General features: G+C 49.7%; 1 protein-coding gene across 3 annotated transcripts in view; it reads left to right on the top strand.

Annotated features, from left to right (window-relative positions):
- The window catches only part of KLHL18 (kelch like family member 18), a 55,493-nt gene extending 32,404 nt beyond the window's left edge, over positions 1-23,089 (top strand). For 2 of the 3 annotated variants that reach the window (XM_006928699.5, XM_006928698.5), the window contains 9 exons: positions 826-956; positions 3,384-3,524; positions 7,589-7,787; positions 10,630-10,790; positions 12,005-12,141; positions 13,497-13,734; positions 16,895-16,999; positions 19,008-19,119; positions 19,857-23,089. In XM_006928699.5, the coding sequence (XP_006928761.1) occupies positions 892-956; positions 3,384-3,524; positions 7,589-7,787; positions 10,630-10,790; positions 12,005-12,141; positions 13,497-13,734; positions 16,895-16,999; positions 19,008-19,119; positions 19,857-20,243 (1,545 nt within the window). In that variant the 5' untranslated portion in view covers positions 826-891 and the 3' untranslated portion in view covers positions 20,244-23,089. The remainder of the gene's footprint in view (positions 1-825; positions 957-3,383; positions 3,525-7,588; positions 7,788-10,629; positions 10,791-12,004; positions 12,142-13,496; positions 13,735-16,894; positions 17,000-19,007; positions 19,120-19,856) is intronic. The other variant, XM_003982150.6, reaches the window with a different exon arrangement.
- Positions 23,090-25,975: the final 2,886 nt, after the last annotated feature.

A 25,975-nucleotide genomic window follows, 5' to 3' on the forward strand; every position in this document is an offset into this window, starting at 1 on the left:
AATGTGGAACTGGGCAGGGATGATGGGGGGGAGACTGTTCTTTCTGAAGACTAGAAAGTTCTTAAGTGGAAATGTTTATGTGGTTTGAAGCTATAAATGGCAAAGCTTGTGAAAAAGACTATCCTTTTGACAGATAGTTGGAAAGCTCTTTATAGGACTCCCCAGGCTAAGGATGTGTCTCCTTAGTAAGGGTTTGACACACTTTGGAGAGAGTCTCTGTCCCTGTGTGGCCTGAGCCTTGTGGGCCATGCAGAGCCCCTGCCAGTACACAGCACCAGCCATTTGAGCTGGTTGTTGTCCCAGGACCCCCCAACATTTGTGCCCACAATGCTTGCTTTGTCCTTCATCCCCACATGTGCCCCTATTCAAGTCTGGTCTTGTTTCTCCTTATCTCTTCCTGTCACTGTGTATTTACCCTTCTTGAGCCTGCTGTCAGGAGCTCCAGGATTCTTGGACAGTTTGTCAATTCCATCTGCCTTTAATCGGGGTCAGGATAACATGAGAAATCAGGTGTTTGAGTTGGCGGGGAGTTGGGAACAGTGCAGTGAGACTGCCATATAAGTAAAAACTACCACTGGAAGCATTCAGGCTTCTAATTTTTTAACCATTTTAATGCCTCATTAAGATGTATTGCTTACATTCTTCTACTATAACTGAGTGTGTTGAATTGAAAATCTCAGGGTCTCTATGACAGGCTCAGCTCTCATGTACTGGGATGCCTCCAGTACCATTGCAAGGGGCAGAGGCTTAAGCGGGGGAAGGGGCAGTTTGGATTTTGGATGTGCATTCCTCAGTGTCTCTGTTTATATTTCACTCTGCCCACAGATTGGGGACCACAAATTCAGTGCCCACCGGATCGTCCTAGCGGCCTCAATCCCGTACTTCCACGCTATGTTTACAAATGACATGATGGAGTGCAAGCAGGATGAGATTGTAATGCAAGGAATGGACCCAAGGTACTCCATGTCTCCACTAGGTCTCACAGCCTGCAGTGCCACTGGGGGGCCTGCAGCGGGACGCGGCATCTAGCGCAGCTGTGCGCACACAGTAGGTGATTTGGTAAACCAGTTAGAACCTCTGCCCAGTGGCCCGAGACAGGGTTAAATTGAGGAGAGTTTTTCTGATGCGTTTTTACTCTATTAGAGTAACACATTTAATAGGAACTAGACCAAGATATTTTTTATAACTAGGACTGGGTACAAGGTGCTGGAATACTATTCTGTGTGCTTTTTTGTGCCAGCCATTGTAGCTGGCAAAACGGTTTTTCAAATAAGTGTCTTCATTCATTACCCTCCTTACCAGTCTAGAAGTGTTATCCATCAGAACTTCCTGCATTTGTACTCTCTACAGTGGTAGCTACTAGGCATACATAGCTACTGAGCACTTGAATTTTAATTAGTGGGATAAAGGAGCTGAATTTAAAATGTTTTAAATTTAATTGTAATTAATACAGTTTTTAAATAGCCACGTGTGACTGGTGACTACTCTATTGAGACAACACAGATTCAGAAGATGGCAAAATTGTGGTTATTTGATGGTTGAGAACATTGATGTCCAAAGAGGTCAGGCCCAAAAGTGATCCCCTCTAAATTTCTTCCACTGTCCAACACAGCCCTTCCTAGCAAACAGTTATTGGCCTCAAATGTCAGTACTGCCGCTAGATGAATTTGCGCTAGATGAATTTTTGGGGGCGGAAGGCAGTACCATAACCCCTGAAATCATGCCATTTAGGCACTTACTTAAAGTTGTCCTTACATGTAGAGTCGCTTACTACTGGACCCTCTACATGGAAATACTTTCCTGATTACTGCATGCAGACTTTATGTAAACATATCCCATAGTATGCCTTTTTGGGCCTCGAAGGGGAAATGGATGTTTATGTGACTGATTCTATGCAAGTCTATGAACTGAGAATGTATGTTTATAACCTAGGCTGTATCCAGGGGCCCGCTGCGCACCTACTATGTGCCTGGCACTGTTCTGAGATCTGGAAATGCAGTAGTGAACAAAACACACAGGGTGACTCAGGGCCATGACATTCTCGTTGGAGGAGAAATAATAAACAAAACAGGGACTCTAAAACGTCAGCCAGTAACCTGTCATTTGTTGCCTACCTTCTTAATCTCACAGTGATGGAAAGAAGGGGTAAGGGAGCCAGGAAACTGTAGTACGCTCTGACTGATTGAAGGTGATCTGCCCCAGCACATGGGGAGGATTTATATACCCAGTGCAAGGCAGAAATCTCAGGCCAGCTCCGTCTAAGGAAAGACACAGAAGTGGGTGTGCAAGGGCAGTTAGTCACTCTCTTCTCTCAGGTCTGTGTCTGAAGGAGCTGTGCTCATCACCACGCACAGCACACGCGCTTCATTTAAAAGAGGTAGACTGAGCACCTGTTATGTGTGCTGCTGTAGACACTGAGGAATAGCACTGAGAAGACAGCACCTCTTATTGTACCGGCTTTCTAGTCGTGAGCATCTGGCATTAAACATGCACATGCGTCATATGGCTGGCAAGTGAAAGTGATATGAGAAAAGTAAAGCAAATGAAGGTGGGCTTCTGTGCTGTTCCAGGGTGATCAGGGAAGGCTTCTGTGATGAGGTGACATTTGAGCTGAGACCTTAATTAAAGTCAGGGAGTGAGCCATCTGGGGAAAGAGACCTCCAAATAGAGGAGCAGCCAATGCAAAGGCCCTGTGGTGAGAGTGTGTTTGGCATATTGGAATGGAGTGAGGGCTAAGAGTAGAAGGTGATGAGGTCAGAGAGCTGGAGAGGGGTCAGACCACATAAGGCCCTAGAAACAGAATTTGGATTTCATGCTCAGTGGGAATAGAAAGGCAGAAAAATTTGTTGGAGTCTCATTCTGGAAATTTATCTCGAAGAAATAATAAGAAACATTATTTATGATTGCAATACAATGAATGCTATGAGCTATTTTGCCTACCAATAAAGGAAATAAATTATAGCTTGTTTATGTGTTGAAATACTATATAGCAGTCACTAAAAATGATAAACATGAGGACAGTATAGCAACATGGGAAAGGAGTTGATAAGTATTACATGATTATATCCATACCATCTCTACATGCAGGCAAATGGGGATTGAAAATGAACCTAGAAAAATAACCACTGTTGACTCATTCAGTATAAGATAATGGGCACTTGCTTTCTTTTTTCAGAATTTTCTGAATAAAATTAGGCAATAAAGACAGCTTAAGAAGTAGAATGTATCTTTGGCTCCTGGTGAAGTAATTATTCCTTTCAGATGGATTCTCAAAGGGCATGGGCAAAATGGATTTTAGAGAGGAGCCCACACATTCTCCAGGTCAGCATGTCAGCTTGGTTAGGGCCAGAATCTCTGAAGAGTATCCTTTCTGTTTCCTCTAGCGCCCTGGAGGCTCTGATCAACTTTGCTTACAACGGCCACCTTGCCATTGACCAACAAAATGTGCAGTCGTTGCTGATGGGGGCGAGCTTCCTGCAGCTGCAGAGCATCAAAGACGCCTGCTGCACGTTCCTCCGAGAACGGTGAGGTCGTGCGATGGACCTGGCCCATTTCGTTCCTGGAATCCCCTGTGAATTTGTTGAGTCTTTGGGGCATGCCGAGTTTTCCGAAGGGAGTGAGCCAGGGAGTTTACTCTGCAGAAATAACCTTTCTTCAGATCTCTGTCAAGTAGTGTCCAGTTATTTGGGATGAACATTTGAGGGGACATGATTTACGTACCCCCGCCTGCACTCCCCCTGGCCTGACATGTACCTCTTCTTCTGGTCCTCTCTCCAGTTTGACCAGCCACTAATTTAGCTGACTGTTCTCACCAAGCCGATTGGTTCAGTGCTACCTGTTGCCTAGCCTGTCTCCATCTTTGTGTAGATCCTGCCCCCTCCTTGAATGTCTTGGCTTCTTTTCCCTTCATCTCTTGAGGAGCCTACCCAGATTTCACCTCCTAGAATTCTCTGTCTCCCTCCGTCTCCCAGAAGCAATCATGGACTGTATCCTTACCTAAGTCCAGCATTTGGCAATGACCTTTTGATGACAGAGCAGATAAGAAGGCTCTTCCTCCCCCTCCGGAGGCAGAGCTCTTAGCCGCAGGGTAAAAGCTGCGCCTTCACCACTAGAGACTTGAGGGTGCAGGTTAGCACTGGGCTCCACATAGGCAGGGAGAAAGCAGAACAACGTTTCTACCTGAGCTTCTATGATCACAGGTCCCTGACCTGAAAACCAGCATTCTTCCCACCTCAGATCTGCCCTCCTGAACCTCATTGCATCGTAGAGCTGCCCCCTCCCGTTCCTGCTCCTCCAGACCAGTTCACTTAGCAGCTCTGCGGACCCCACCTGCTGTCCATGTCCTGCCCATGCGGTGTTCTTGGATGTCACTGAGCACTGCTGTGTGTGCACCTAGTCTTGATAACCGTGGTAATGATGCTTAGCATGCAAGGCGCTCTCTGCTGGGCTCAGAGTGAGTGGTTTCATCATGAGGTAGATGGTCTGTTTCAGGTTTTACAGATGGAGACCACATAATGAGAGCACAGCCCCAGAGCCCGGCCTGACCTTGCCCCGGAATGCGGGGGGTGTGGGGCACACAGTCTTTCCTACTCATTTGTGAGCTGCTGCTTCTTTTTTTTTTTTTTTTTTTTTTTGTCTATTTATTTATTTTGGGAGAGACAGAGACAGCATGAGTGGGGGAGGGGTGAAGAAGGAGAATCCTAAGCAGGCTCTGTGCTGCCAGCTGCATAGCCAGATGCAGCGCTTGAACCCACGAATCGTGAGATCATGACCTGAGCTGAAACCACGAGTCAGACACTTAACAGACTGAGTCACCCAGGCTCCCCTCATTTGTGAGCTTTTTAAGGACACAGATGAGACTCTTGTTTGTCTCTTTGTCCCCACAGAACTCAATGATTAATTAGGCACTCTGGAAAGAATTAAGGTTGGCCACTCTCACAAGGGGACAGCAGCTCCACCTAGGGGCTTTTGAGGTCATCACTATCAATACTGGACCAGCCTCTTTTATAAAGTAGTGTCGTCCAAAAGATGCTTAAAAAGTGATTTTTAGACCAGTGGAATTTTTACATGCATCAGTGACATTTTAGGAAGACATACTTAAACACAAAGCCTGATGTTATGTCTGTCTTTTGACATTTTTCCATTCAGCCCTGCAAGAAAAACACACCTTCAACTAAACTGGGCTTTGACATCTAAAAGAATGGGATGTGGGAAGCCTGTCTTTATTCCTCCACACAGGCCCCAGAGGCTTGGCCTGCTTTCTATTTTCTTTCCAGTAGTTACCATCACTGCTTCTGTTCCTTGGGGTGGTTCTCCTGAGCCTGGCTGCAGAGTGTGTTAGGGTGTCCCAGCTGCCCCCTTCCTATGTATCCGCTTCCCATGGAAGCATGTGGACCTTCCATTTTCAAGTTTTGATTGCTAATGACTTGAGAGAAACCATTCTGAGCAGTGGTGGAAAAGACAGGATGTGCCAGGGCACAGAGAAGCTGCAAAGCCATCAGAGTTCTTAGAGCAGTCGTTCCTGAAGTCTCTCCACCTATTGGGTCTTCAGCCTCTCCTGATTTCTTTTCTTTCATGAGACTGGGGTTGATTTTTTTTCTTGTGGCCCCTTTCCAAGTCTTCAGATGTATGGACCTCCTTGTGTCTAGGTGAGCATTGGAGCTGTGTATTTTCTAAAATACTCGTCTCAGAACATCAAATGCATCAGTGAACCAAGCCAGTAAGTTATTTAATTCAAGTCATTGCTTCCTGACTTTGATAAAGCATTACATCTTACTGTGGCCTCCTTGCTTACAAGCTATGCCAGCAAGGAAGGAGGTCGTGAAGTGTCCACTGAAAGATGTGCGTCTGTATCAACACTTTGGGTTCATTTTCCCTCTTACCTTCTTCCTGCTCCTGAACGGGGCCGTCCCCTGTGTGCCAGCATTCCCTCCTCCTTCCCCACCTGCTGCCTCACAAGCAGGCTGCCCACATCCCATCCTTTCAGATGTCAAAGCCCAGTTCAGTTGAAGATGTGTTTTGTTCTTAATGCCAAGCCAGTGAAAGGCAAAGGTGAGGTGCAGGAATCCTAGCCCGAGAGGGAGCGGATGGGAATGTGCACAAGTCTCATTCAGTCACTGTGAGCACTGCAGGAGAAAGGCGTTATTTGATGACTGAGCTGACATTCTGATCTTAAGCCCTGTGTTCCTCACTGGACACGCTGCCTTGCCTAAGTGTTGCTCAGTGCTCATGCTTCCCTGGCCTTTGTGGAAATACATGTAGGTTTCCAAAGCAATGGACAGACAGAGCCAGTTCAGTCTGGAAGGGAAACAACATCTTGTGGAGTTTAGACTATCCCAAAGCCAGACTCCTGAGATTGCCCTTCAGGTCTGCTGATGAGGGGCAGGGGTGCTTGTTGGTGAGTACAACTCTGCCTAGAACTTTAAACAACATGGCGGCGGGGTGGGGGGAGCAAACCTTCTGATACATACCCTCTCCCTCCATGGATTATCAGTCACAAAGTCAAAATAAGAAAAGCCCCATCCCCCCAGGATCTCCTGCTGTCACTAAGATTTCAGCACCACTTTGGGCTCATTTGAGATGCAACAGTAGTAAGAAAACCATTATAAAAATGAAGGCAGCTGCCCTGACTTCATGCCAACCACCACGCTGAGTGCTTTTGCCACATTCTTGCTTAATCATGGCCACAGCCTGAGGAGGTGGGTAGCTGTTGTCAGGTGAGGCTTTTTCCAGGTGAGGCTGTTAGTGGCACTTGAGGGATCCTCCCCTGTCGCCTGGTGCCATGCAAGGCCCGGATTTACCCAGATGGCCCCAGTGAGGGCAGGTCTGCCTTGGGGCCATGGGAACGCGCAGAGGGTTCAGCCTCGGCACCGCCACTTGCTTGTAGAAGGCTGTGGGCACGTTTCTTAGTTTCTCTGAGCCTCAGTTTTCCATCTAAAAATGGAGGCGATTACTGCTTGGCAGTGCGGTTGGAGACTCTGGCCTGGCAAAGTACTGGGCTCACCGATGGTGCTGAGTGGTAGCTGCTGCTGTCGCTTCTAGGCGTCTGAACAATTAGACCCATAGAGCTTCTTGCTATTTAAAAAAGATGAAGAAAGTAAGTAAAAGAATAAGATTTTAGATCAACTAAAAAGATGAAAAAGTGGAAGGGTCCCGATGTTAGAGAAGTCGTCTCCCCACGTGGTTTAAAGTCTCATCCTACAACCTCAGTACCCTCCTGGGGAACAGAGGTAGATGTTCACCAAAGCATGCCAGCGGCTGAAGGAAAGCGAACAGGTTTTCCAGTATGTGCTCTCTTCTCTCCTCGGGGCTGCTTCACGGGACTTCCCGGAGAGCTCATTCCACCTAGACGCACTGAGCACGAGGCCCAAGAGGCGGGGCCCTCTGAGGATATAAACTGTCTTAATTTTAAGCCTGTACAGTTGAGGCACTCGCTGAGAGGCACCCCTGAGGTCACACGGGGAGTTTCCAGCAAAGCTGGGTTTTTTTCCATTCTGTAGCACCCCACCCTCCGGAACCAGCCTGAGAATGATCGAAGAGAACATTCTTCCTCTAAATTGTTTCTTTTCATCTTCTCTTACGCCAAAAGCCTCCACCCCAAAAATTGCCTGGGTGTACGCCAGTTTGCTGAGACGATGATGTGTGCGGTGCTGTACGACGCGGCCAACAGCTTCATCCACCAGCACTTTGTGGAGGTGTCCATGTCAGAAGAATTCCTGGCCCTGCCCTTGGAAGACGTGCTTGAGCTGGTGTCTCGGGATGAGCTGAATGTAAAATCTGAGGAGCAGGTGTGTATAGCAGGGCAGCGGTCTGGTCTGCAGGTGACACGGGGCTACTGCTCTTTCTGATCTTTGTTTTCAGTTGTTTTTTTTTGTTTTTTGTTTTTTGTGTTTTTTTTTTTAATGTTTATTTACTTTTGAGACAGAGAGAGACAGAGCATGAACGGGGGAGGGTCAGAGAGAGAGAGGGAGACACAGAATCTGAAACAGGCTCCAGGCTCTGAGCTGTCAGCACAGAGCCCAACGTGGGGCTCGAACTCATGAACCGCGAGATCATGACCTGAGCCGAAGTCGGATGCTTAACCGACTGAGCCACCCAGGCGCCCCCAGTTGTTATTTTTTTAATGAAGATCATGATGTGTGTGCAGCTTGTTGATTGTGGGTTTGTTTTATTATACTACGTACATCTTTCATGAACATTTGTATCCATGTTAGTGTCTAACATTCAGTTGATTTTATCAACATCACATCCCTTATTGGATGTTCGGGTTATTTCCAGCATTTACTATTGGAAGTAATGCTGCCATGAAAGAATCTTATTCTAAAGGAGAGCAGAGCACCGGGGCAGTCGCTGGGGAGGAGTATGAGGTCAGGAGGGGTTGGTTTGTTTTTTAAGGTGAGAGAAATGACGGGTACATTTGGCTGCTGGTGGAAATTTTCCAGAAGAGAGGGAAGAGTTGGTGATGTAGGAGAAAAGGGAGAATGACTGCTGGAGCAGTGTCCTCAGTAAGCGAGAGGAGGCAGAGCAGAGGGCACAAGGCATGTACCTGTTAGAAGTGCCAGCCGTTCTCATCCGCCACCACAGGAGGAAGAACCCCCGCACCCAGTGGCAGCGGGGAGGCGTGGGGTGAGAAGGGAGGTGCTGGCAGATTCCATTGACATTCTCTTCTGGCTTGGTTCTGTTTTCTCAGCTGAGAATGGGGATCAGGAGGAGTAGTAAAAACGTGAGGTCGGATGAAGAGGCATGCACCAGCCCTGTGGGAGCTGGAAAGGAGATGCAGCTAGAGGAAGGAAGAGGGCTTGGTGGGAAGTGGTCCCGATGAGATTAGCAGTCACATATTTAGAATGGGCCGGCCAAAGGTGCCTGGCTGAGCCGAGTCAGAGGTGCATGCAACTCATCTTGATCTTGGGGTTGTGAGTTGGAGCCTCATGCTGCGTGTACAGATTACCAAAAAGAATAGATAAACTTAAAAAAAAAAAAAAAGAATGGGTGGGCCAGCTCTGTCAGCTGCAGAGTGCGGGTGGGGGTGAGCTTAAAGAGCTGGACCTCACCAGAGTAGCGACTTTACTCCCAGGTGGGCGTGATTAAGGGAGATAGGCTCAGCATGGGCACTGAGGGCACTCACATCATAACTCATGGAGCCAGTGCTGGATGACAGTGGGGAGGAACCAGGCTCTGCAGGGGGCCCTGAGAGGGAGGTTGGGGGAGAGGGAGCACTGTCAAAGGCTCACTGGCATCAGTTACTGAGCAGAAAGGATTGGAGGCGGTGGTCACTGCCGTGGTCACTGCCGGCAGATTGAAATTGATGGAAGAGGCAGAGCCTTTGGATGATCAGAGGGTCCTTGAAGGACAAAGAAGACCTCTTATCGGAATGGTCGAGAAGAATGTGAATAAATGGGAGTGCAGGGTGTTAGCAGAGGAGCGAAGGGTGACCCTTTAGGTGAGCAGAGGTGGGTGTGAGCGCCTGAAGAGGACTGGGAGTAGATGTTACCTGGAGCAGAGTGGGGCGAGGGCTGCACAGCAGAGGGCTCGAATGCAGGGGTGAGGTGTTTAGATCTGGCCCTGCGGACACCGGGAGCACCACCCGACAAGGCCTCCACCTGTTCAGTCGTTGGGAAACTAACCAAAGTCCAGGGCAGAGCAGCTTGGGGTATTTGCAGTGGAGAGTCCTGGCCTGTCGTGAAGTTCTGCTTCAGCAGGAGGAGCCCCAGGCTCCAGGAGGCTGCTTATTTCCCTAATGTCAGAAAAGCAGGGGGAAAGTGGGCCCTGAATGTGGTCGTGTGGGCCCTGTGATTCACAGGGAAGAGCTCCGTCCCAAGAGCAAGCCCCTCTCTAGCCATTCCACTAATGAGCGTGACCTGGGTCAGTTCAGTTACAAGTGGTACATTTCAGGGGTTTTAGAGGGACATACCCTTGTGGCTAGAGCTGTTAGGGAGACCTCCAGAGAACGTGGATCTGGAGCCAGTGTTAAGAAAAGGGGAGTGGGTTTAGAAGAAGAGGAGGAGGTGAGGGGACTTGGAGGTGACATGAAGGTGGCAGTATGAACAGAGAACTAGCCAGCCTGGGAGGCGGTGGGGGAGGGGGCTAAGGAGGAAAGCAGGCAGGGTGGAATGCAGAAAGGAATAAGGAACCATTGACAGCTTTTCTTCTTCTTTTTTTTAATGTTTATTAATTTGAGAGAGAGAGACAGAGCATGAGCAGGGGAGGGGCAGAGAGAGACGGGGAGACAGAATCCAAAGCAGCTCCAGGTTCTGGGCTGTCAGGACAGAGCCCAATGCAGGGCTTGAACCCATGAACTGTGAGATCATGACCTGAGCTGAAGTTGGATGCTCAACTGACTGAGCCACCCAGGTGCCCTGGCAGCTAGCTTTTCATTAGGAAGGTATAATGAAAGCCAGGAGCTTGTTATAGTCACGAGGCTTGTGTTTCAAAAGATGGCCAAATGGGGCACCTTAGGGAGGTAGAAAACAGTGGCTTCAGGAAACAAGGAGGAGGAAAGATTGATGGACCCAAGGGACTAGCTGAATATAGGGAGTGGAGGGATGGAGACAGGGTGGTTGGGTGGGGTGCCTGGGGATCTGGCCCGGGGAGAGAGGAGTTACTGTACAGCTTGCATCTCTGCCGCGGCAGGTCTTTGAAGCTGCGTTGGCCTGGGTCAGATACGACCGGGAGCAGAGGGGGCCCTGCCTGCCTGAGCTGCTGTCCAATATCCGCCTACCCCTCTGCCGGCCCCAGTTCCTGTCGGACCGTGTGCAGCAGGATGACATGGTGCGTTGCTGCCACAAATGCAGGTGAGTGAGGATCAGCCTGCACAGGATGCTGCCGGGGTCCAGGCAGAGGAGAGGACGTGGCCCCACTTAGGCTGTTTATGTTCCAGCTCAGGGGAGGAAGGATTGAGTGATCAGTTCTAATTTATAGCACGCAGATTGATCTGTCTTCTGTCTAGAGCCCGGAAAAGCCCAAGTCTGACCTCTTGGGGAAAGAAATGTGCCATGAGGGAGCATCAAGGCAGAAGGGGCTTCCTCCCCCATGCCGCCTGAAGATTTCCTAGCATCTCCAGGAGCTCACTTGGTGACGACTCCCTGGGGCTCCTTACTGTCTCCAGTAAACATTAGGGCGCTGGCCTTGGCTGGGTTTGGGCCCATCTAAGTGATGGGCAAGTGGGTGGGGGGACATGTTTATGGCACCTGAAACTTTTACCCTGGGTAAATCAGTGCTGACCTGGCACAGCAGAGCTCCCAAAACAGCTCAGAAGGCGGTAGCCCTTTAGGAGGATCATTATAAAAGCAGAGCAGCAAAGAACAATGTTCACCTTCCTCCAAACTGCTTGTCATATTCCCAGCGGGTTCAAGGGAGGTCAGTGGCTGTGTGCGAGCAGTATGAAGGTGTGTTTTGGCAAGGGGTGGAAGTGTGGCTACAGGTGGGTGGGACCCCGCAACCAGCCATCTCAACGGTGCTGTTAAATTTGAACTTCGTTCTGTAGGCAATGGGTAGCTATCGGAGGTTCTTAGAGACAGCTTGGACTATAGTGTGGAGGGTGGAATGGAGAGGCAGGACTGGAGGCAGAGAAGTCCACCAGGAGCAGTCGGCTTCTGCTGCCACAGTCTAGGTGAGCAATAGCGAATTGCAGGGTGCGAGCCATAGGTATAGGAAGGGCTGGGTCTCCGTTGTGACAGGATGCAGGCTGCTTGTTGAACCTCCCCAATGCCAACTGCTGTGGCCGTCACCCTGTTCTTCTGCCAGGTGTGTGCTTGTTAGAAGATACTCATTTTGATTACACCCGCTGACATGGGCTCTGCTCACCCTGCCTCTCCAATTTTGAGCATGTTTCAATAGCTGTGTATGGTTTCCCCTGGACTCACCTGGGTTCAAGACCAAATCTTCCAGAAGGCTTCTCCTCCCATGTTTCCCCTGCAGTTCAGGTGGGGAAGCCATGATTGGAAATACACATGTAGACCACGTGGGGAGAGTACCTCCTGTCATAACATCTTGTGCCTTGTTCCAGGGACCTGGTAGACGAAGCAAAGGACTATCACCTCATGCCAGAGCGCCGGCCCCACCTGCCGGCTTTCAGAACTAGGCCTCGCTGCTGCACATCCATCACTGGCCTTATCTACGCCGTGGGGGGCCTCAACTCAGCAGGTATCTTGCAGCTCCTCTTTGCAGCGCCCTGTCTTGGACTTTGTGGACGAAAAGGCACCCAAACAACCTAGCCCGGCCCTCTGGTTCCCCTCCCTCGTGTGTCACCACCCTGGTCCCTCTTGATTTGGTACAACTGTACTGCAGTTAAAGCATGTCAGATATTAATACCGTTGAATCAGAGTATCAGAGCTAACTACAGCCCTGGGTAGAATTCAGTTAAACACCCAGTTCTGTTACCAAGCTAATCACATTGGTCATGCGGATCTCTGGAGTTAGACTATGACCATGTCCCCATGAGAAGGAAAATTCTCCATATACACGGGCTCTGCCACTATCGATAATGCCGTTTTCACTTCCTACCTGCAATGAAAAGCACACATGCTTCGGAATCCGTATGTTGTTGGCAGCTCTTACACAGTCAAGTTTTCAGGAAAGCGTGTGGGCCCCTCTGCCCTCCTGCCCACCCAGGCACTGCTGCAGGGCCGGAGAGATTTGTAACGTGGTGCCTGAATCTTTGTGGTACAGTGGCGTGAGATTGTCATCTAGGTGAAGGCCAGGCCGGTTCCCAGAGTCAGTCTCGGTTTGTGGAGGTGGGGCGTTGGTGGGCAATCCTGGGCAGCTTCATTTTTAATTGAAGGTTAATGAGAGGTGGGCACAAGTCTCTGCTGCTTGTTAACCATGTGACCTGGAGAAGGGAAGTCCTTAACTAGCACACGCTGAAGTGTGGACGGTATGAGGTACCCCACAACAGAATAACACAGGGAAGGTGGATTATCTTATTTGATCCACAAAACAAACAAACAAACAAACCTGTTGTATAAAGGTAGGGTTGGAATCATTCCTGGCTACTGTAACTACTGTTTATTGAGAACTTAGTATGTTTTAGAACTATGCTAGGTGCTTTGCCTATTCTGTCATTTGATCGTGACAACAAAGCTGCCACAGAGATTATCCCCATTTCATGTGTGAGAATAGAAGATAAGAATACAAAGCAACTTGCCCAGAGTCACATGCTAGTAAGTGAAAGTCAGCAGGGGACCCACCCCTTCCCTCCAGGCATGCTTCCTGTCCTGGGGGGATAGTGTGCCCATTTCCCATCTTTGGCTTTAAGCAGGTGGAACACCTCACTGCAGTTGTAAAACTGCCCTCTCTAGAAAGTACATGCCTCTTGTCTGATTCTGATTTTCCTTGAAGAATTAGGTTTGAGGTTAACACAGCTGGAATGTCGTAGTGGGCCCATCTGGCTCCAGTAATTCTGTGGGAAGAATTGATAGAGTCAGGTCAAACGTTCCATATAATCAATGCCCAACAGCCGTGATCTAAACACGTGGTCTCATTTGTTTTAATTTGAGTAGCAAATTTTTATGCAGGTGATTCCCTGAATGTGGTAGAAGTATTCGACCCCATCGCCAACCGCTGGGAGAAGTGCCATCCCATGACAACAGCCCGCAGCCGTGTCGGTGTGGCTGTGGTGAACGGGCTTCTGTATGCCATCGGAGGGTATGACGGCCAGCTACGGCTGAGCACTGTGGAGGTCTACAACCCAGAGACGGACACATGGACCAGAGTGGGGAGCATGAATAGCAAGAGAAGGTATCCTGGAAGCCACTTGTGCAGCCCGAGCACACACACTGAACATCTGGGGAGCACCATGAGAGACAAGCAGAGGCACATAATAATGTAAAACACAAGCTGGCCTGGGAGTTTCCTGCGGCCAGGCCAGCCACAGCCCGCGCCTCCCGGGAGCCAGCCCCCCCATCTGCTTTAAAATCCCTGCCTTGTCCTTTGAGGAACCTGGGGAGATGAGACACAGACATGTGGAAGTTGTATTATTATTTAAGTGTCAGATAAGGACTGAAAATGCACGTTATGGAAGATTCGAGAAGGGGAAAAAAACTGGATGGGAACCTCTGGAAGATTTCAGGGAAGAGGTGGGATGAAAGTCGACACTTCAAGAATGAGTAGGATTTCACTTTGTTAGTGATAAAAGGAAATGAGCGATGTTGTCCCTTATACTCTCTTCCCCCCCCCCACATCTCTGCCACACGCAGGCTTCCACTACCGCAGGGAGTATGTGAGCCGCAGCAATGCACTTTACTTCAGGGCCCCCACCCCCAGGTGTGAGCACATAGGTATTTGTGAAGTGGACCAAGTTTATGTCGCTTAACAACTTCCAGATACTTGTTTCCTCCATCGCTTGCCTGCTCAGATTTCCTGAAGAAGGGTTCGAGGGCATCCAAATAGCACCTCCATTCAGCCTTCTTAGTGCTGAGGAGGCAGGCAGCCTCTTCCCTTACACCAGGCGTGTGTGGAGCATGTGCACGGTTGGGCGGTGGGAGCTCTGGAGTGGGAGGGGATAACTGGACAAGTTCTTCTGCCCTCCGTGGGGCCACCCGGATCAGCAGTTTCAAGTGGCATTCAGGTTTCTCTTCCGGGGCTGACAGAGGAGAGGAAGTTGTCCTTACCCGTATAACCAGAACAGTTCTGCATTTCTCTTTCATAAACTGAGCTTCCTTGACAGAAGCCCAACTCTAGAGGGAAAGTTAAATGAATTATTTTTGAAAGGGACAGTTTGAAAACCACTGGGGCAGATGCTCTGCTTTGGGTTTTCTGTTTGTAAGATCAAGTGACTGCATATGTGGTGAGGAGGAAGAATCGGGGTGGGAGACCTTTACCATGTGAAAGTGTCGGGCCGGGAGGCACATGTGCCCCGTCGTGCAGTTAGTACGTGGCCTCGAGCCGGAAGGAATCTGCTTCTGTACTGATAAGACCAGATTCACAAAGGGTCAAATTAGGCTCATTTGGGAAAAATAAAGTTTGTATACACGATCTGCTCCTCTCAAGACCCTGAGCTAACAGGCTCGTGGTTCCTTTCTCTCCCTCTCCCTGCCTCAGTGCTTCCCTTTTCAGCTCCTTGGGTGCTTTGTGGCCTTCTGTGGCCTCGAATGACTCATCGCTCCATTTCCCCAACCCCTGACTGCCTTTTTTGCTTTCACTGCAACTACTTGTTCTTCCTTGTGTGTCTGCTCTGGGCAACTGCCTTGCCTTGACATCCCCGGGTTTGGAGTGTTGTCCAGCAGGAGAGTCCCCTGGGCATCCCCTTCCCTCACTGTGGCTAATGCCCTGTTATTAGTAGCATGGATCCAGCTCCATTTCCTCCCTTTTAAATTACAGGCTGCCTAAAAATGTTCTGAGTCCCTTGCCTGCTGACACCCCACATGGCAGTCTGTCTTGCCAGTTGGTGACAAACTCCTCCCTGCTGTCAGCCCTTCCCCTTCAGGCTTTCTCTTGTGGCCCATTCTAGTCCATGCTGGTCAGCGTGCCCCCCACCCCCCTCCCCCTTCACGCTGGTCTCTACCGTTTAGTTGACAGTTAACCTGACGCAGTTTTGTGGCACCTCTTCTCTCATATTGCTGTTGAGCTCATTCCTGTGTTGTTACGTATGTCTGCTTCTAGCAGGATAGTGATGTGTCTAGTGAATTTGTGGTCTTCCCACGGTCCTTGCCTGAGGCAAGAGTCCTTTTTCTCTTCTAGGCTGGTTCGGGGTGGGGGTGGGGGGCGGTTCTGTTACCGAGTCCCTCAAAGGGACATTGCATGGAATCAGCTTGATTTTACATCGGAAAGGTGGCAGTTAGCCCGGTATATTTTATTTTCCTGTTTGTCAGCCACCCAGATTCATTTTTAATCTTCTCCAACATCAGATTTGAAAACCTTGAATCGGGCAGCTTGGCACTCATGTTTCTCATGAGGCTTTATGTAGAACGGAAGATTATGTGATTATGCCAGACCACTGGGTCTTTAATCTGAGGAGAGTGGGGCCTGGTAGACAGCAGGGGAGTGGGCTTGTCGCATTTAGATAGGAAGCATGCCTCTCCCTGGGCAGTCTGGAAAAGCACCCGACCTCCCCAGCCACAGCTGCTCGTCTGTACAGTGAAGATGGTGGTACCTCCTTGCAGGGTGTGGTGAGGGTGGGAGATAGCAAGCCTAGAGTACCTGCCCTATGTCGTAAGTGCACGACAGGAGACTAGCGTCACCCGCTGAGACAAAGTAGGGGCCATCGGGGCCACATCTGTCATGAAAAGACATCTGTCGAACTTCACAGCGAATTAAATAAAATCAGGCTAACACAACAAACATGTTGAAGGCCTATCACGTACAAAGCACCATGCTAAGCACTGTCAGAGTCACACAGAGGAAGACCCCTGTCTTCCAGGAGGTCCCCACTTGTTGAGAGGTGACAGGTGCCAGAATGTAGCACCTGTGGGTGGGAGCTTTGGCTTGCTCAGCACTGTGAATCTAGTGCCTGGGATGCGAGGCTCCTGAGTACCTCATGGGATCTGAGGAGTGAATGAGTGACCACAACCAAGCTGTGACAAAGAAGCTGTCCCTGGCAGCGAGGGGCGGGAGGGACGGACTCTTGCTGAAGGATCCAAGATGGCTTTTTGAGCAGGAGAAAGAGGAATTTGATCTGGGCCTCAAAGGTGATGAGACCCTGAGCACAGCAAGGTGGAAGGTGAGCATTTCAGACAGATCAAGGACTGAGAACGGGCCCCAGAGCGAACCCTGGCAGGGGGTACCACACGACAGCTTCTTCCTTTCCCCCTCAATTTTACACCTTTACTTAGTCACACGTGTGGGATTTGGGTCTGCTCTAGAAAGAGGCAGTTGATGGTTAGGTTTATCCCCCAGGGAGCATGAAAGGCTGGCCCTGGAAGTCGGAGGCCCATCTGGATGACAGCTCTGTCTTTTTCAGTGCCATGGGGACGGTCGTGCTGGACGGGCAGATCTACGTCTGTGGGGGCTACGATGGCAACTCTTCTCTCAACTCTGTGGAGACCTACTCACCCGAGACAGACAAGTAAGGACTCCAGCTCCCGGGGACAACTGAAACTTGTTAAACAGAGTATAAAGAATTAGACCTGCAGGATAAAAAATATCCTAGTCGCCTTTTCAGCCCGTATAATACCTTGCATATAATAAGTATTTAATAACTTTTGGTTAAATGAATGAAGGACTGAATAAATTTTATTTTACTTTATTTTTTTAAGTAAGCTCTGCACCCAACATGGGGCTTGAACTCATGACCCTGAGGTCAAGGGTTGCAAGCTGTACCAACTGAGCCAGCCAGGCTTATTTTATTTAGTTTTTTAATTTTTTTGATTTGAAAGAGAGGCAGAGGGAGAGAGAGAGAATCCCAAGCAGGCTCCACTCAGCATGAAAGCCCGACATGGGGCTCAATCCCACGACCCTGGGATCATGACCTGAGCCAAAGTCGTGAGTCAGATGCTCAACCAACTGATCCATCCAGGCACCCATGGATTGAATAAATTTTTAAAACGGATAAGTCTGCGTAGATAGCTGGAAATGTTTATTTAATCATCTATACCCCTTTGTTAAATCAGCCCATTTTTTAAAATCTTTATTTATTTTTGAGAGAGAGACAGAGTGCAAGCAGGGGAGGAACAGAGAGAGAGGGAGACACGGAATCCGAAGCAGGCTCCAGGCTCCAAGCCGTCAGCACAGAGCCCGACGTGAGGCTAGAACCATGAGATCATGACCTGAGCTGAAGTCGGCCACTCAACCGACTGAGCCACCCAGGCGCCCCTAAATCAGCCCATTTAATGGAAGTGCAGGTGAAAGGGGATAAGAAATAAATGCACAACACTTTCCAAAGTAGGATAGGTATGACTCAGGTAGAATGTGATTTAGAGAAAAAAAAAAGTTATATGGTCAAATAAGCTTAGAAGACATTGATGTATGTACCGCTAGAGTTCCTATCTTTCCATAAAACATATTAACATTTTAAAGACTGAAAAATTCTGCAGTGAAGAAGTCTGTTCAGTCTCATCTTACACAACGCCTGTCACCATCTTCCTTTATGGAATACTCTTTGGAAAACAACTGGCCAAGGTTAGCCCAAATTTTTCATTTCAGTATTTGAATCTTCTCATAAGCCAGTTAGTTGATTCATCAGAATGCTTTTCAGCCAGTGTTCCATTCACTTAGCCAACTTACTATGTATCAGGCAGCAGGCTGGGTGTCTGAGATCCTAGCAGCCGGTCTGCAGGGGCCACAGGTGCATCGTGATTCTCCTACCCTGGGGGCGTCTGTTTGGAGCTCTTGGGTGCAGGGTGGGGAGCACCTTCATCTTTACCGTGGCTGGCAGGGAGAGGCAGGGTGTCAGGGTTGACTTCTGAGAGGAGACCCATTATGGATAGTGGGAGATGCGCATTGTAGGCAGGGAGCAAAAATAGAGGCCCAGAGGACAGCGAGTGCTCAGTGTGACCGAGCAGCCAGCATGCATGGCACATGGCAGGAAATGAAAATGAAGTAGATGGGGACCAAGAGATAAAGAACCACATAGGGAACTGGGACTCTGCCATGGAGAAGACAGTAAGGAGCCATGACCAGGGCGGGCTGCATACGGTTGGGATGGGGAGGGTTTGAAAGCTAGGCCACCTGTAAGGAGGCTGTGGCAGGCCACCAGGTGAGAGGCCCGAGCTAGGGCAGCGGTAGCAGGGATGGGAACGAGCAGTGACTACCAAGGCAAAACAGCTGGGACTTGGTGACCACGGGAATGTTGATGATGAGGGAGAAAAGACCATGAAAACACTGAATCTGAGTATGGCGGTTCAATGGCTGGTGGTCCCATTAACGAGCCTGGGCAGTGCAAGGGAGGAGCAGATCTGTAAGGGAGAGGGGCCTTGTTTGGGACGTGCTGATTTTGAGTGGCTGCAGAGGTGGGGAGATTGTGCGGGGTGAGAAGGAACACTCCACGCTTCACCCCAGCCCTTCTGAGCTGTCCTGGGAGGACAGCAACGCCGAATCTCATGGCCCCCCCCTCCTCCTCTGGCTCTTCCCTGAAGGTGGACCGTGGTGACCCCGATGAGCTCAAGTCGCAGTGCTGCTGGGGTGACGGTGTTTGAGGGCAGGATATATGTGTCGGGTGGCCACGACGGTCTGCAGATCTTCAACAGTGTGAGTCTGGGCTCCCCCTGGGCTAAGGGTACCCACTCCTTCCATCTTTGAGAATGATTTTGAAAGGCAATTCTTTGGAAGAAACTCCAGCCTTGCCGTAGCTGGGTAAAGCGTCATCTAGTGAGGTTTCAGGCCATCTGCCACGTGCTCTGAAATTCTTCTGAGAATGGGAGCCAGTGCACACAAAGGAGGGGTAGAGTATAGCCATGCCAGCCCCACCCCCACCCTGTCCAGTTCACAAATGCTTCATGAGACCTGGCAAAATCCCTGCCCAGAGTAGGTGCAATTATACACAGTGTGAAGTTTCAAACAGTTGTATTCTGGATGATTTGTTTATTCTTTAAAATAAACATTTATTCTTTAAAAAGCGAACAAAAAAACCCTCAACCGCCATCTAGTGGTAGATCCATGGAGTTGCTCAGTGCTGTGGTGGAATGTACTCTGGACAGGTTTCGGGAGACCCTGCTCTCATCCCAGCTCTGTCACTACATAGCAGTGTATCCTTGGGCAACCCCTTTGTTCCCTGAGATGTAAGACAGAGGGGGTCAGATTAAGTGATCTCTCTCCTGTCCCATAAGCCCCAGAGCAGGTGCGCAGCCAAGGAAGCAGGGCATGGGAGCCAGGGCACACACTGGCCTCTGACTGGAGTCTGACACCATGCAGGTCACCGTGCCCTGTGAGGTCGCCCTGCGGACTGAGCTTCGGCTCTGACCCCCGTGCCTCTGTCCCCAATGCAGGTGGAACACTACAACCACCACACAGCCACCTGGCATCCAGCGGCCAGCATGCTCAACAAGCGTTGCCGGCACGGAGCCGCGTCCCTGGGAAGCAAGATGTTCGTCTGTGGGGGCTACGACGGCTCGGGCTTCCTCAGTATCGCCGAGGTGTACAGCTCCGTGGCAGACCAGTGGTGTCTGATCGTCCCCATGCACACGCGCCGGAGTCGGGTCTCCCTGGTGGCCAGCTGTGGGCGTCTCTACGCTGTCGGGGGCTATGATGGACAGTCAAACCTGAGCTCGGTGGAGATGTATGACCCGGAGACGGACCGCTGGACATTTATGGCCCCCATGGCGTGTCACGAGGGAGGGGTTGGCGTGGGCTGCATCCCCCTCCTCACCATCTAAGGCAGAGGCAGGGGATGTGGCGGGGTAGGGATCTGGTACAGGTACAGGCACTCCCTTCCAGGGACAGGCCCCCTTGGGAGAGGTGGTAGACCAGGGGACGGGGTAAATGTGAGCTTGCTGGAGGTACAGCCTTTCCAAGTGCTCACAGCCTCCCTCACTGTGCTGCCCTTGTGACCTTCAAGCCTAGGTCACCAAGATGCACAGCGTGGGACCGAGCCCCTCCGGGTTCCACAGCTGGTGGCATGGGACTGCTTTGCTGGTCCACGCATACACAGGCTCCATCCAAGTCGGCCTCCCACCTGCCACTTGGCGGAAAGCCTGCCATCTGACGCTCTTCCTCGCCTGCTGTTCTGGCCACGCGGTGGCCAGCTTGCAATGGGGTAGCTGCAGTGGCCGAGACTGCTGGAAGCTGGGGTGTGGCCAGGGGAGGAAGGACACGCCCCAGGGGCTCTCGTTGCCTGTGGCGGTGCAGCCACAGCAACATGCCCGTTGCACACAAGCACCTCCCTCTTCCATCTTAGGGCACAGAGGACTGTGTCTTCATTGCTGGGTGACCAGGGAGAGCAGAAGCTTTTCCTGAATTTTGGAATTTTAACGAGGTCTTTTTCATCTTGTTCAGGAGAAATAGAAGGAGAAAAAAGATACTTGAAAGAAACCGAAAGATATTTAAACAACGAAACAGTTGAAAGAAACTGGAAAGAAAAATACCTTTTCTTAAGTGAACATTTTTTGCGAGTAGAAGGCATTAGAAGACACTAAAGGCAAATGTGAGTTTAAATGGAAAACTGCCCACCACGAAAAAGGGCGGGCGGCATCCACTCCCACATTCGGGTCCCAGGGTCCTGAGGCCTCGCACAGCACTTGGGGTTGCCTCTGAGCCCTCGCGTGTCTGGGGTCAGTACGCTCTCCACTGGTCCTCTAGCAAGGTGCTCATGGGGTTTGTACTCACACTCACCATCAGAGGACTTTTTTAATCGTAGGCTTAGTGAATCGGCTCAATTACGGCCACTCTTCTAGGGGAGAGTTTCCAGCTGGTCGCCAGAGGCTCCAGGGTGCCCCTGTGGTCACCTCCCACTGCCACCATGGCGCTCACTCAGACTCTCCACCCCTACTTTCATTCCTCATATGACCAGCAAGGAGACAGCAGGTCTGGCCAGATTCTCGCCCGTCTATCATTCTCGGATAGTTTTCCTCATTGCGATACTTCTGGGGCACATTGACCATTTGTACCTCTAGAACCTAACCAGGGACTTGGTCCTTCCACCAGCCATGGCTGGCTTGGTCCAGTAGCCTCGTCTACCCTCCAGTCCACTGCTTCTCCATCCACTCGCCAATTCCAGGGGTCTGGCCTCCCTCCAGCCCTTGGCAGACCGACCAGCAAGGTGGACCTTTACACTCAAGCAAAGCTGACTTTATGGCAAAGAACTAAAGGCCGAAAGAATCTCTTGCTGCTGCAAAGAACAGATTTTATATTTCTTCTTCTGATCTTAGCAAATGACCTCTTGAAGAGACTCCATGCTCCTTCCTCCTCCTCCCTGAACAGGACCTTGACGTCACACAGCAGGGCCTGAGCAGGAGGACACTTCTGTTACCAGTGCACTGGGCAGTGGGGCTGGGCTTCAGCTGCTGCTGCCAAAACCTGGTTTTCTAAACTGCTTCCAGCACAGACTAAACGAGGACACAGTTCCTTTAATGCAAGACTGGGTCTTAGGATCCCATTCTCTGCCTGGCTGGTCTCCTGTCCCTTGCTGCCTACTAGGGTGGCCTGGAAGCCTGTTCAGAAAGGCACAGTGTGGATCCTGAGACGTCTTTTCCACCCCCACACCACAAGGTTTACGAGTGTGTGCAATCGCCACGTATCCAGAAGGATGTACCTTTGTTACCTGCCACTTAGGAGCCGGGCCTCTGCTACGAGCACTTGAAAATGATGTTTTTATTTCAAAAGACCCAACAGTCTGATGTAGTTTCACCTGGGCTCGTGGTGGAGCCTCAGCATTTCTCTCTCACTCCCTCTGGGTTTGCCTACAGAAGTAGACTCGGAAGGCGGTTGGGTCTGTGTTTCCTGTTAGAGAGGCGTGTGTCAGTGCTCCTCTTATTATCAGAAGCCCTTTTGTGAACTAGAAGCAGTCCTGGCCATCCCAGATTGTGGAGGGGTTAAGGATCAGTCAGTGGGCTAATGAGGGGGCCTCCCAGGCCCTCAGGATGCTGGCACGGATGTTGCCATTGAGGCTGATAGATGATTTCCCCACCATCTGCTGCTCTTGTAGTGGCCTTCCTGAGTCCACTCCCACCTCCTGGTGTGGAAGTTAGCACTGCTGCACCCGGGGCCAGTGCTTTGATCTGGGTGGGCTGTGAGCACAAGTGAGCCAACACCAACATTTTCACACTCTTCCAGCCGTCGCTTCCTCGGTCTGAGGGGGGTGTTTGTAAATGACTGGGCTGGCTCTTTGGTGTTGGAGCCTTTCCAGTAGCCCTGTGAAAAGAAGAGTCCTCACCCAAGGATGTTGTGAAAAGCGTGTAACTAGGAGGTAGGAGAGATGTCATGCTCAGTGGACCTTGGGGTCCAGCCCAGCTGTGAGCACGGGATTGCGGCACTCAACGTCCTTGGGCATTTCCCCTCCTCAGATAACACACAGAGCCTTCTGGGTTTCACCTGAGATCAAAGCCAGGATGGGAGCTGAAGACCAGCCTTTTGGTCACGGAGATGGAAGTAGGTAGAAATTCTTCCCGCCGCCCCACCCCCTGGCAGTTTAACCTTTCCCAGAAAATCTTACTTCCTTTTATTTATAGAACGCATGTCTTTTGTGTTAAGAAACCAAAGAAAAATAAAAAGTACACTCCTAATATCTTCTTGTCCTTTCTTGTTTTATTTTTTAAATATTAGAAGTAAATCATGTTTTTATTGAAGTTCAGTGAAAAGATATATTGGACAAAGTAAAAACATTCCTGTGAAAATAAGGGAAGAGCCAGATGTATAGCAAAATCAGTCTTTGGAGAGACACATGTATGTTTTATTTTATAAGAATGAGTTCGGGTGAAAAATACACAAAAGTCTTCGCTAGCATGTTGCGTATTTGCTGCTGTGCAGATCAGCACTCTTCTTGGATTTCCCCTTTTCTTCGCTCAGTGCCGTAAAACTCCAGAGTTCCCTGGCAGAGTGCAGCTAGCCTGTCTACTGCCGAGAACCCAGACGGCTCCTTAAAACTCTGGGCCAGAGGTGCTTAACTTCGGCGTACATAAAAGTCCCTAACAAATTCTTAAACCACACACTGATTCACAGATCCCTCCTGTGGGACCAACGGCTGGGGTGCAGCTCGGGTACACGGGCACAGGCAGATTTCCATGGTGGTTTGTCCGCTCCTCAAGGTGTGAGAGAACTGGGCTCCTGTGTTTAATTTCCACTTCTCCAAATACAGCCACATTCCAGAGCTGCCTTCCTGAGATTACACCCTGGTCACTGTGGTTGTGGATGTCAGGAAACTCTTCATTCACACTTTCCCAAAAGCCAGCTACAGTCAGTCCTATCTAGTGGGTAAGGATTATGCTTGAACGGCAACTTTTATTTTTCAAGACTTTAGAAGGGTAGGTCTCTCCCACGTACATCCCACCAGCACGTTTCACACATAAACACTATTGATTCTCACCAGGTCCCCTCAGGAATCCCCACAGGGTAGGTTGCGTGGCTCATTTTAGCATAAAGAAAGCTTCAGAAGGGCCGAGTAACTGACCTGATTCATCAGCTAACTTGTAGTGTTGTCAAGAATTGAGACCGGATTTCCACTCAGTCCAGCTTGCCGGAAGGGAACAGCGTCTGACCTTTGCAAGCAGCTAGTCCATCCGGCCTCGTGCTGTGTGTGGTGGGTGGTTGCCTAGTACCGTGACGGACCTTGGAGAAGACTGGGCAGTGAGGGAAAGGGAAGAACTCATCGGATTATAGAGGCAAGCACCCTTGTGCTGAAGCAGAGGAAGCCAGACTATCTGTGGGCTCTGTGCTAGGGGAGAAAAGTCTCTAAAATAAGAGCTGCCCTTTCCATGTAACCTACACCCTCTTGCTCAGAACCAAAGGGCCCATGGGTGAAGAGTGGACTGTGACCTTTATTCAGCTAGATTCATCTGCTTGACTTCCCGTGTCCTTTCGTTGTTCCGTGGACTCCTCTCCCTTCACAGCCAACAGCAGAGCCTGCCCCTCTTCACCCCAAAGCAAGCAGTACTGTTCTCTGCTGCTGCTCCCGATCACGTAACATGACACGACCAAAAACTGACAACGGGGGGGTCATGCGGTTCTCATAGTGATTACCCCAGACTCGCTGTTCCCAATTTCATCTTTAGTGGTACATAGATATTTTTCTCTGTAATGGAGCTCAGTTCCCTATTCTGTTTTTCTACTAGCTTTGCAGTTCAGGATAAAAGCCCAAACTCCGTAGCATGGCACAGAAGGCCACCGTGATCTGGCACTTTTTCTCACCAGGTTCCCTGAAATCGTCCTTCAGGGTGTCAGTTTAGATGTCACCCCTGCAGGAAAGCATCTCTCGTCAGCCTGGTGCCCCTTCTCTGTGCTTGTCCCCGCTGTATCCCACCAGGGCAATGGCCTGTTTGCTTGCCTTACCTGGTAGATGGGGTCTTTTGTTGTGTACCCAGCACCAGGCACATAGAGGAGGCGCAACAACTGTGTTTCTTGAACTTGAGGACACTCGGGTATATCAGATTCAAAGGTTGCCTAATCATGCTTCTCTCTCTATTCTTCCTCAATCTCCCATCACTAAGTTTTTCATAGTTTTATTGAGGCATAATCTGCATACCTTAACACTGACCCATTTTAAGTGCTCAACGATTTTTATATGGAATTATCCCATTTTAGAATATTTTCATCATTTTGAAAAGTTCCCTCATGCCCACATGCAGTTAGTCCCCCCTTCACTCTCATCCTCAGGTAACCACTGTTTTGCTTTCTATATCTATAGATTTGCCTATTCTGGACATTTTATTTAAATGGAATCCTATCATATGTGATCTTTTGTGTCTGGCTTTTTTAGAATGTTTTAGGGGTTCATCTATGCTGTAGCATGTATCAGCAGCTTGTCTTTTTTTTTTTTTTCAACGTTTATTTATTTTTGGGACAGAGAGAGACAGAGCATGAACGGGGGAGGGGCAGAGAGAGAGGGAGACACAGAATCGGAAACAGGCTCCAGGCTCTGAGCCATCAGCCCAGAGCCTGACGCGGGGCTCGAACTCACGGACCGCGAGATCGTGACCTGGCTGAAGTCGGACGCTTAACCGACTGCGCCACCCAGGCACCCCCTCAGCAGCTTGTTTCTTTTATTGTTCCTGAATAGTATTCCATTGCATGGATACACCCTATTTTTTTTTTCACTAATTGATGAGTATTTAGATTGTTTCCAGTTTGTAGCTGTTACGAATACTACTAGAATGACGTACAAGTCTTCGTGGACACACATCTTCATTCCTGTTGAGTAGATTCCTAGAAGATTGCTGTCACATGGTAAGTGAATGTTCAACTGTTTAAGAAACTGATGAGCATTTCCAAAGTAGCTGTGCATTCTACATTCCTGTCAGCAGTGTATGAGGGTTCGGGCTTCTCCACAGCCTTGCCAATTTTGTAATTGTCTCTCTTTGATTATAACTGTTCTTTTTTTGTTGTTGCTGTTTTCTAATTTTTTAAATGTTTATTTATTTTTGAGAGAGAAGGCACACACGTGAGCAGGGGATGGGCA

This window comes from Felis catus, chromosome A2 (genome assembly GCF_018350175.1).
Source record: "Felis catus isolate Fca126 chromosome A2, F.catus_Fca126_mat1.0, whole genome shotgun sequence".
NCBI classification, from domain to species: domain Eukaryota; kingdom Metazoa; phylum Chordata; class Mammalia; order Carnivora; family Felidae; genus Felis; species Felis catus.